This window comes from Oncorhynchus mykiss, chromosome 21, assembly GCF_057628025.1.
Source record: "Oncorhynchus mykiss isolate SJ-2025 chromosome 21, ASM5762802v1, whole genome shotgun sequence".
Classification (NCBI taxonomy): domain Eukaryota; kingdom Metazoa; phylum Chordata; class Actinopteri; order Salmoniformes; family Salmonidae; genus Oncorhynchus; species Oncorhynchus mykiss.
In genome coordinates, this window is record NC_143042.1 from 58,638,206 (window position 1) to 58,649,066 (window position 10,861).

At 46.4% G+C, this 10,861-nt stretch overlaps 1 protein-coding gene across 1 annotated transcript; it reads right to left on the reverse strand.

Moving 5' to 3' along the window:
- Positions 1–453: 453 nt before the first annotated feature.
- Positions 454–10,169, reverse strand: pfn1 (profilin 1). The gene is given in 4 exon segments (NM_001165157.1): positions 454–770; positions 2,148–2,343; positions 9,308–9,483; positions 10,143–10,169. Coding segments are annotated over 3 exon segments (432 nt in total). The 5' UTR covers positions 9,446–9,483; positions 10,143–10,169; the 3' UTR covers positions 454–672.
- Positions 10,170–10,861: the final 692 nt, after the last annotated feature.

Below are 10,861 nucleotides of genomic sequence, written 5' to 3' on the forward strand. Positions count from 1 at the left end.
CTTGTAGCGTCAAACCCAAGGCTGTAATCGCTGCCAAAGATGCTTCAACAAAGTACTGAGTAAATGGCCTGAATACTTATGTAAATGTGATATTTCCATTTTTTTATTTAATACATTTGTGTAGACTGAGTGTAGTATTGAGTGTAGACAGATGAGGGGGAAAAACAATTGAATGAATTTTAAAATAAGTCTGAAATGTAACAAAATGTGGAAAATTCAAGATGTGTGGATACTTTCCAAACTGTACGTAGTTAGCTGTACATATGTAACTGTTGAGTTGGTTAACAGTCCCCAGGTTGAACACTGCAGCGTGACCTGGCTATACATATGGATATAGAGAGCACACACCGACACACACTTACCATTAACATTTTAGTCATTTAACTACACCTCACAGTAAGTACATTCTCCTCAATAAATAATTAAATCAGCAGTCAAAATAAATATTTTCTTAGAATAAATCTGTTTATTTGCCACTATGATAATTTCACGTTTGATCATTTGCATATCATCATCATCATCAAAAACAACAAGGCACTGAGGCTGCTGGGATGACATTTCCACTAGGCACAGATGAGCTTCCCCCAATCCTAACCTTAACCATTAGTGGGGGAATGCTAAACTGAACCAAGACCAGCATCTAAGGGGAGTGTCGGGGTCAGGGGTCAAGCGTTAGTAGCCATTCTTCCTCAGGTACTGCATCATGTCGGAGGCCTTTATGTTGATCTTTCCTCCAGGAATGTCCTTCATCCCTTTAACAATGATCAGAGCTGAGAGAGGGAGGAGAGAAAGAGAAAGAGAGAGAGAGGGATAGAAAGAGAGAAAGAGAGAGAGGGATAGAAAGAGAGAAAGAGAGAGAGGGATAGAAAGAGAGAGAGAGAGAGGGATAGAAAGAGAGAGGGATAGAAAGAGAGAGGGATAGAAAGAGAGAGAGAGGGATAGAAAGAGAGAGGGATAAAAAGAGAGAGAGAGAGGGATAGAAAGAGAGAGAGAGAGGGATAGAAAGAGAGAGAGAGAGGGTTAGAAAGAGAGCGAGAGAGGGATAGAAAGAGCGAGAGAGAGGGATAGAAAGAGCGAGAGAGAGGGATAGAAAGAGCGAGAGAGAGGGATAGAAAGAGCGAGAGGGATAGAAAGAGCGAGAGGGATAGAAAGAGCGAGAGGGATAGAAAGAGAGAGGCACTCCTTTAGAACATATTACCTTTTTCAATATGAACAAATATTATGGTGTACCTAAAACTGTCCCGGGTGGTGTACCTAAAACTGTCCCGGGTGGTGTACCTAAAACTGTCCCGGGTGGTGTACCTAAAACTGTCCCGGGTGGTGTACCTAAAACTGTCCCGGGTGGTGTACCTAAAACTGTCCCGGGTGGTGTACCTAAAACTGTCCCGGGTGGTGTACCTAAAACTGTCCCGGGTGGTGTACCTAAAACTGTCCCGGGTGGTGTACCTAAAACTGTCCCGGGTGGTGTACCTAAAACTGTCTAGGGTGGTGTCCCTAATAAACTGTCTAGGGTGGTGTCCCTAAAACTGTCTAGGGTGGTGTCCCTAAAACTGTCTAGGGTGGTGTCCCTAAAACTGTCTAGGGTGGTGTCCCTAAAACTGTCTAGGGTGGTGTCCCTAAAACTGTCTAGGGTGGTGTCCCTAAAACTGTCTAGGGTGGTGTCCCTAAAACTGTCTAGGGTGGTGTCCCTAAAACTGTCTAGGGTGGTGTCCCTAAAACTGTCTAGGGTGGTGTCCCTAAAACTGTCTAGGGTGGTGTCCCTAAAACTGTCTAGGGTGGTGTCCCTAAAACTGTCTAGGGTGGTGTCCCTAAAACTGTCTAGGGTGGTGTCCCTAAAACTGTCTAGGGTGGTGTCCCTAAAACTGTCTAGGGTGGTGTCCCTAAAACTGTCTAGGGTGGTGTCCCTAAAACTGTCTAGGGTGGTGTCCCTAAAACTGTCCCGGGTGGTGTACCCAAAACTGTCCCGGGTGGTGTACCCAAAACTGTCCCGGGTGGTGTACCTAAAACTGTCCCGGGTAGTGTACCTAAAACTGTCCAGGGTGGTGTCCCTAATAAACGGTATAATCCAATACAGGACAACATTGGATGATGTACAGAAGACTGTGTGTGTGTGTGTGTGTGTGTGTGTGTGTGTGTGTGGTTCGTACTCTGGCCAGTCTTTGCGATGGTGATGCTGTAGGAGAGGGGATCAGTAGCAGTGGGCCTCATCTTAACATCTAAAGTGTTGTCCCCTTCAGTGTGGAGATTATCTCTCAGGACAGTACACTTGTTCCCACCGAGATGAAGACCACTGGCGAAGAGAGGAGAACGATCCAATGACATCATCGCCTTGATCTCTGCAACCTGGGGGAGGGAATCAATACTTTGTCATAAAACACACAGACCCATCAGAGTTCTCATCAAATAATGTAGGAGCTGCTGCACAACCTGGAGGACTGGCTGCATCCCTAATACATTTCAATGGTCTACAGACATTCAGTATACACATTACACATGTTAGAAAAGTTAGAGAGAGGGTGACCTTTTTGTTTGTGCCTTCGCACTACACAGCTGAGTTCACTAATCAACTCACCATCAAGCTATGCAGAAGCTCACTCATTTCACATTGCCACTGCTACTCCTCTGTCTCTGTTGCCGTCAACACCCTGCAGTGCCACCTAGTGGTAGTAGAGTTATTCTACAGCTGGAGATCTACCCTACCCTGTTCCTGGAGATCTACCCTACCCTGTTCCTGGAGATCTACCCCACCCTGTTCCTGGAGATCTACCCTACCCTGTTCCTGGAGATCTACCCCACCCTGTTCCTGGAGATCTACCCCACCCTGTTCCTGGAGATCTACCCCACCCTGTTCCTGGAGATCTACCCCACCCTGTTCCTGGAGATCTACCCCACCCTGTTCCTGGAGATCTACCCCACCCTGTTCCTGGAGATCTACCCCACCCTGTTCCTGGAGATCTACCCCACCCTGTTCCTGGAGATCTACCCTACCCTGTTCCTGGAGATCTACCCCACCCTGTTCCTGGAGATCTACCCCACCCTGTTCCTGGAGATCTACCCTCCTGTACTGTAGGGTTAGTCCAACCATAACCTAACGAATCTGATTCAGCTAGACAAGGGTTGTTTCCCTGCTTAGATGTTGCTGACACATTCGAGATCTTACGCCTGGATAGATATTTTACCTATCAGCTAAACACATAATGTTACAGCAATCTGGTGTCTGACTGCACTGTCGATGACATGGCACAACCATTGGTTGATGAATGCAAAGTCCGAGTAGGGGAACACAACCAAGGTCAGGGTCAGCTAATAAAGGTCAGCTAATAAAGGTCAGGGTCAGCTAATAAAGGTCAGCTAATAAAGGTCAGGGTCAGCTAATAAAGGTCAGGGTCAGCTAATAAAGGTCAGCTAATAAAGGTCAGGGTCAGCTAAAAAAGGTCAGCTAATAAAGGTCAGGGTCAGCTAATAAAGGTCAGCTAACAAAGGTCAGGGTCAGCTAATAAAGGTCAGGGTCAGCTAATAAAGGTCAGGGTCAGCTAATAAAGGTCAGCTAATAAAGGTCAGGGTCAGCTAATAAAGGTCAGGGTCAGCTAATAAAGGTCAGCTAACAAAGGTCAGGGTCAGCTAATAAAGGTCAGGGTCAGCTAATAAAGGTCAGGGTCAGCTAATAAAGGTCAGCTAATAAAGGTCAGGGTCAGCTAATAAAGGTCAGCTAATAAAGATCAGGGTCAGCTACTAAAGGTCAGCTAATAAAGGTCAGGGTCAGCTAATAAAGGTCAGGGTCAGCTAATAAAGGTCAGGGTCAGCTAATAAAGGTCAGGGTCAGCTAATAAAGGTCAGGGTCAGCTAATAAAGGTCAGCTAATAAAGGTCTGGGTCAGCTAATAAAGGTCAGCTAATAAAGGTCAGGGTCAGCTAATAAAGGTCAGGGTCAGCTAATAAAGGTCAGCTAATAAAGGTCAGCTAATAAAGGTCAGCTAATAAAGGTCAGGGTCAGCTAATAAAGGTCAGCTAATAAAGGTCAGCTAATAAAGGTCAGGGTCAGCTAATAAGGGTCAGCTAATAAAGGACAGGGTCAGCTAATAAGGGTCAGCTAATAAAGGTCAGGGTCAGCTAATAAAGGTCAGCTAATAAAGGTCAGGGTCAGCTAATAAAGGTCAGGGTCAGCTAATAAAGGTCAGCTAATAAAGGTCAGCTAATAAAGGTCAGCTAATAAAGGTCAGGGTCAGCTAATAAAGGTCAGCTAATAAAGGTCAGCTAATAAAGGTCAGGGTCAGCTAATAAGGGTCAGCTAATAAAGGACAGGGTCAGCTAATAAGGGTCAGCTAATAAAGGTCAGGGTCAGCTAATAAAGGTCAGCTAATAAAGGTCAGGGTCAGCTAATAAGGGTCAGCTAATAAAGGTCAGGGTCAGCTAATAAAGGTCAGCTAATAAAGGTCAGGGTCAGCTAATAAAGGTCTGGGTCAGCTAATAAAGGTCAGCTAATAAAGGTCAGCTAATAAAGGTCAGGGTCAGCTAATAAGGGTCAGCTAATAAAGGTCAGGGTCAGCTAATAAAGGTCAGGGTCAGCTAATAAAGGTCAGGGTCAGCTAATAAAGGTCAGGGTCAGCTAATAAAGGCCAGGGTCAGATAATAAAGGTCAGCTAATAAAGGCCAGGGTCAGGTAATAAAGGTCAGCTAATAAAGGTCAGGGTCAGCTAATAAAGGTCAGCTAATAAAGGCCAGGGTCAGCTAATAAAGGTCAGGGTCAGCTAATAAAGGTCAGCTAATAAAGGTCAGGGTCAGATAATAAAGGTCAGGGTCAGCTAATAAAGGTCAGCTAATAAAGGTCAGGGTCAGATAATAAAGGTCAGCTAATAAAGGTCAGGGTCAGCTAATAAAGGTCAGGGTCAGCTAATAAAGGTCAGGGTCAGCTAATAAAGGTCAGGGTCAGCTAATAAAGGTCAGCTAATAAAGGCCAGGGTCAGCTAATAAAGGTCAGGGTCAGGTAATAAAGGTCAGCTAATAAAGGTCAGGGTCAGCTAATAAAGGTCAGCTAATAAAGGTCAGGGTCAGCTAATAAAGGGGCCGTGAGGCTGTAAAGAGGCCGTGAGGCTGTCAGCTAATAAAGGTCAGGGTCAGCTAATAAAGGCCAGGGTCAGCTAATAAAGGCCAGGGTCAGATAATAAAGGTCAGCTAATAAAGACCAGGGTCAGGTAATAAAGGTCAGCTAATAAAGGTCAGGGTCAGCTAATAAAGGTCTGGGTCAGCTAATAAAGGTCAGCTAATAAAGGTCAGCTAATAAAGGTCAGGGTCAGCTAATAAGGGTCAGCTAATAAAGGTCAGGGTCAGCTAATAAAGGTCAGGGTCAGCTAATAAAGGTCAGCTAACAAAGGTCAGGGTCAGCTAATAAAGGTCAGGGTCAGCTAATAAAGGCCAGGGTCAGATAATAAAGGTCAGCTAATAAAGGCCAGGGTCAGGTAATAAAGGTCAGCTAATAAAGGTCAGGGTCAGCTAATAAAGGTCAGCTAATAAAGGCCAGGGTCAGCTAATAAAGGTCAGGGTCAGCTAATAAAGGTCAGCTAATAAAGGTCAGGGTCAGATAATAAAGGTCAGGGTCAGCTAATAAAGGTCAGCTAATAAAGGTCAGGGTCAGATAATAAAGGTCAGCTAATAAAGGTCAGGGTCAGCTAATAAAGGTCAGGGTCAGCTAATAAAGGTCAGGGTCAGCTAATAAAGGTCAGCTAATAAAGGCCAGGGTCAGCTAATAAAGGTCAGGGTCAGGTAATAAAGGTCAGCTAATAAAGGTCAGGGTCAGCTAATAAAGGTCAGCTAATAAAGGTCAGGGTCAGCTAATAAAGGGGCTGTGAGGCTGTAAAGAGGCCGTGAGGCTGTAAAGAGGCTGTCAGCTAATAAAGGTCAGGGTCAGCTAATAAAGGCCAGGGTCAGCTAATAAAGGTCAGCTAATAAAGGTCAGGGTCAGGTAATAAAGGTCAGCTAATAAAGGTCAGGGTCAGCTAATAAAGGTCAGCTAATAAAGGTCAGGGTCAGCTAATAAAGGGGCTGTGAGGCTGTAAAGAGGCCGTGAGGCTGTAAAGAGGCTGTCAGCTAATAAAGGTCAGGGTCAGCTAATAAAGGCCAGGGTCAGCTAATAAAGGCCAGTTAATTTTTACATTTTTTTTTATTTTACCTTTATTTAACCAGGCAAGTCAGTTAAGAACAAATTCTTATTTTCAATGACGGCCTGGGAACAGTGGGTTAACTGCCTGTTCAGGGGCAGAACGACAGATTTGTACCTTGTCAGCTCGGTTTGAACTCGCAACCTTCCAGTTACTAGTCCAACGCTCTAACCACTAGGCTACCCTGCCGCCCCAGGGTCAGCTAATAAGGGTCAAAGTTAACTCAACTCACTGGTGTGCAAACAGCATCAAGGACCCTGTCACCTACAGCCTCACGGACCCTGTCACCTACAGCCTCACGGACCCTGTCACCTACAGCCTCACGGCCCCTGTCACCTACAGCCTCACGGCCCCTGTCACCTACAGCCTCACGGCCCCTGTCACCTACAGCCTCACGGCCCCTGTCACCTACAGCCTCACGGCCCCTGTCACCTACAGCCTCACGGCCCCTGTCACCTACAGCCTCACGGACCCTGTCACCTACAGCCTCACGGACCCTATTACCTACAGCCTCACGGACCCTGGTCAAAATAACTAAATAGGAAATATGGTGTCATTCGGCACACATACCCTAAAGTACATTAACTAGCCGTATTTACATAATCTATGTAACGAGAAAAATATATTGTGGATGACTGCAGTATTTCTTATGATACAGTATATATGAACATTTTTTAATTATACACACCCTCAGAGAGGGGAGACAGGAAAATATAAAGTACATGCTCAAACAAGTTCCTGCTCATTTTTTCTTAGAAGGATTCAAACTTTTCACTCCCATCAATCTCTTCTTCTTCTCCCTCTACCCCCCCTCACCTTTCTCTCCAACTCTCCCTCTCTCCCCTCCCCCCAAAATGTCCCAGATTTCCAGCTAAGGAATTCCAACACTTCCAGTCCAGTCATGCCCCATCCTGAACCTCCAGCTTAGACCCGATACACAAACACACACAAACTAAATATGTGTAAAGGTTTTGCTATAGCTAAGTAAGCCTTGTCCCAGCCAGAACTGCCCATAAGCCTTGTCCCAGCCAGAACTGCCCATAAGCCTTATCCCAGACAGAACTGCCCATAAGCCTTGTCCCAGCCAGAACTGCCCATAAGCCTTATCCCAGACAGAACTGCCCATAAGCCTTGTCCCAGCCAGAACTGCCCATAAGGCAGCAGTCTATCTCCTGTTTCTGTAGTGAGACAGCTTCATGTACCAGGACACTAGTCTATCTCCTGTTTCTGTAGTGAGACAGCTTGATGTACAGGACACTAGTCTATCTCCTGTTTCTGTAGTGAGACAGCTTGATGTACAGGACACTAGTCTATCGCCTGTTTCTGTAGAGAGACAGCTTGATGTACCAGGACACCCCCTGGACAGGACACTAGTCTATCGCCTGTTTCTGTAGTGAGACAGCTTGATGTACCGGACACCCCCTGGACAGGACACTAGTCTAAGGAAGTGCCTTACCACTAATCGATCTCCCTAACAGAGCTGGGACAAAAATCCATATCAGGATACATTTTCTGAATTGATGCGATAAGGAAGGAGAAGTTTAAAACATTAATGTGAAGCAGTTTGTTATTCTCCTTTAAACTAGTACTACTAGTTGGACGGTTGTAGCCATCAATTGTCCCATTAACAGCCATAAAGGGCTAACGTTTTCATTTCAAACTTCACATTTCTCTACTACAAGCTACTTATCATAATGAACGATATCAGCAAAATGCCTGCGAAACGTGTTTGGTATTGTCAGTGTGGATAATTTAACTGGGGATGAAACCCCCAAACTACCAGTCTTTAACCACAATGCCCCTGAGTTAGCTATAGTCCATCTATCTCCAGTGGCACTGCACTTCACCACTAAGAGACAGTATTTCACCACTATGTTACTACCAACAGCCTAGAGATCACTTCAGCACTGAGAGGAAGTGGTCACAAACACACACGCGTGCAAGCATGTACACTCACAGAAACGTGCACATGCAACAGAGAGATTGAGAGAAGAGGTGGAAAGAGAGCGAGAGAGAAAGAAAAACAAAATGGAGAGAGAAAGAAAGAATATGCAAGTCCTGACAGGGTATAGAGAGGAGAACTCTGCACAAGTACTGACTTGTCCTCAAAACACACGATGTTGTCTTCAGAGTTCAACTGACTTCCTGAAAATGTAACCACGAGAGAGAGAGGGGGAAGAGATAAGAGAGGAGGGAGAGAGAAGAAAGAGAGAGAGAAGAGAGAAATAGGGGGAAGGGGAGGGGGAGAGACTTGCCTGCTTCAGAGAAACTGTCAAAGAAACTCTGGACATTGACGATGATTCTCTTCTACCAAAACGTCTCCCTCGCTCCTCTTGGGTAATCTGCATGCCTACTGTTTGCTCAATCATTTGTGTGCGTGCGTGTGCGTGTGCGCGCGTGCGTGAGACAGAGTTAGAGCATTCTGGAGAAAGACTGCAGGTTTGTTTACAAACACCACACCCACCACCCTGAGCTTTCCAAATCCTGAAAATATCTGTGACACACACACATCTTCATGCTCCTCATGTGACTGGCTGTAGGTGTGTGTGGCAGACGTTCTCGATGGGGGAAGTGGCTCAGAAGAGGCTCTCTTCACTTCCTATATGTTGCGGTGTGTGTGTGTGTGTGTGTCTCAAGTTGCTGTGTGCAACATGACCAAATAAGGAGCTGAGAATCTAACTGAAAACACGGAACTAGCACAGACACCATTCTGCAGTATGAATAGTTAAATGCCACAGTCTCATTTGAACACTTTTGCCAGAAGTCAGGAGAGTCCTCACAATACAAGGTCACAGAGAGTAATAACTTGACAAAATATTCTATACTGTTTATAAAGAACCAGAACCAACTGCTTGTTGATGTGACCGTGTCAAAATTGCCCCCTCCAATTGAATTCAAGGGCTCTATTGGCATGGGAAACACATGTTAACATTGTCAAAGCAATGCAATTCTCTCTCCACCCCTCCCTGTCAGTTGGCTACTCCCTGGTTGGTCAACTACAGAAAAACACACCCCTGATGTCAGAGCTGCCAGGAAACATCAAACCCCCAAACTAGTAAACCATTAAGCCAACCGTCACGTCAACAGCCGCCACAATTAAACACCTATGACTAGGTACACCACACACACACACACGTTAGCTAGCCTACTTACCGTCACACCAGCCAGTTGACCTCCAGGTGTTGCTGCCCAGACCGACTCCTTACCCGCATCAGAACCACAGATCGCTGCCTCTTGCACAAAGGGAGGTGTTCCCGCCATCAGGTTGGTTATATAGCCATCCCACGCCATGGTTCTACAGCACTGATTTGACTATAAACACCTATAGACTAGGGGGAGATGGAGAAGAGAGGTGGGGTGGACGAGAGGGAGACGGAGAAGAGGGGTGGGGTGGACGAGAGGGAGACGGAGAAGAGAGGTGGACGAGAGGGAGATGGAGAAGAGAGGTGGGGAGAACGAGAGGGAGATGGAGAAGAGAGGTGGGGTGGGCGAGAGGGAGAGGTGGGGTGGGGTGGACGAGAGGGAGACGGAGAAGAGAGGTGGGGTGGACGAGAGGGAGACGGAGAAGAGAGGTGGGGTGGACGAGAGGGAGACGGAGAAGAGAGGTGGGGTGGACGAGAGGGAGAGGTGGGGTGGGGTGGACGAGAGGGAGACGGAGAAGAGAGGTGGGGTGGACGAGAGGGAGACGGGTGGACGAGAGGGAGAGGTGGGGTGGGGTGGACGAGAGGGAGAGGTGGGGTGGGGTGGAGGAGAGGGAGAAGAGAGGTGGGGTGGACGAGAGGGAGAGGGGGTGGGGTGGACGAGAGGGAGAGGTGGGGTGGGGTGGACGAGAGGGAGACGGAGAAGAGGAACCAACATTCTCAACATTCCGAGGCTACTGCATAAAATCTTCACAGTGTGATTAAAAGGTAGAATGTAACACATCACCAAAGAGAACAAATAGTCATAAAGACGTGTAGGCCAATGTGTAGAACCATAAAGTTCTTACCTGAGCGGCTCGCAGGGACCGGGGAGTGAAGCAGGAGGAAGAGCAGGCGCGCGATTATATACGGTGTCGCGCCCACCCCTCCGGACTTCCTCATTCAGGCAGAGAAAATCCGGGCTGCGTTCAGTTCACTCAACGTTTCATTCCGTTATGTAGAGTACTGAAGGCCCCTTTTCCCCCAAAAAAACATTTTTTCAACAGTCTCGTAGCCTGCAGCAAAATTCGTACAGCAGCACTCTAGACCAGTCCCCTCCGGGTCACCTTAATTACAACGATTTTCAACTGGTCGTTCAGAACAACTGGTCGTTCAGTACAGCACCATTACCATTTTAATTAAACGTTGCACACCGTTGTGTCCTGATGAACGGGTCAGCGGACTCTCAGAAGCACACGGGGATTTACATAGGGCGCAATTGTATCATGCTGCTGCAAACAACGTCCTGGCATTCTCTTGAGGAAGTTTTTTGCTCTCTTGGTTTTGGCGATCTAACAGCATTAGAAGTGTTAATATTTATGACAACACCAATTACAAACGAGTATACACTTTTCCTACAAATTTTCCGTTGAATTTTTTGTTGTTAAATTGTAGGTAATTTATATTTTATTCCCACTAAAACGTGTCCAATATTTATTTTAGAATGGTCATGGTTAAGTTGACAGTTCTCTTTCTGCATATGCACAGCATTCCACACAGTCCTTCACACACCTCTGGGATTCTCAGA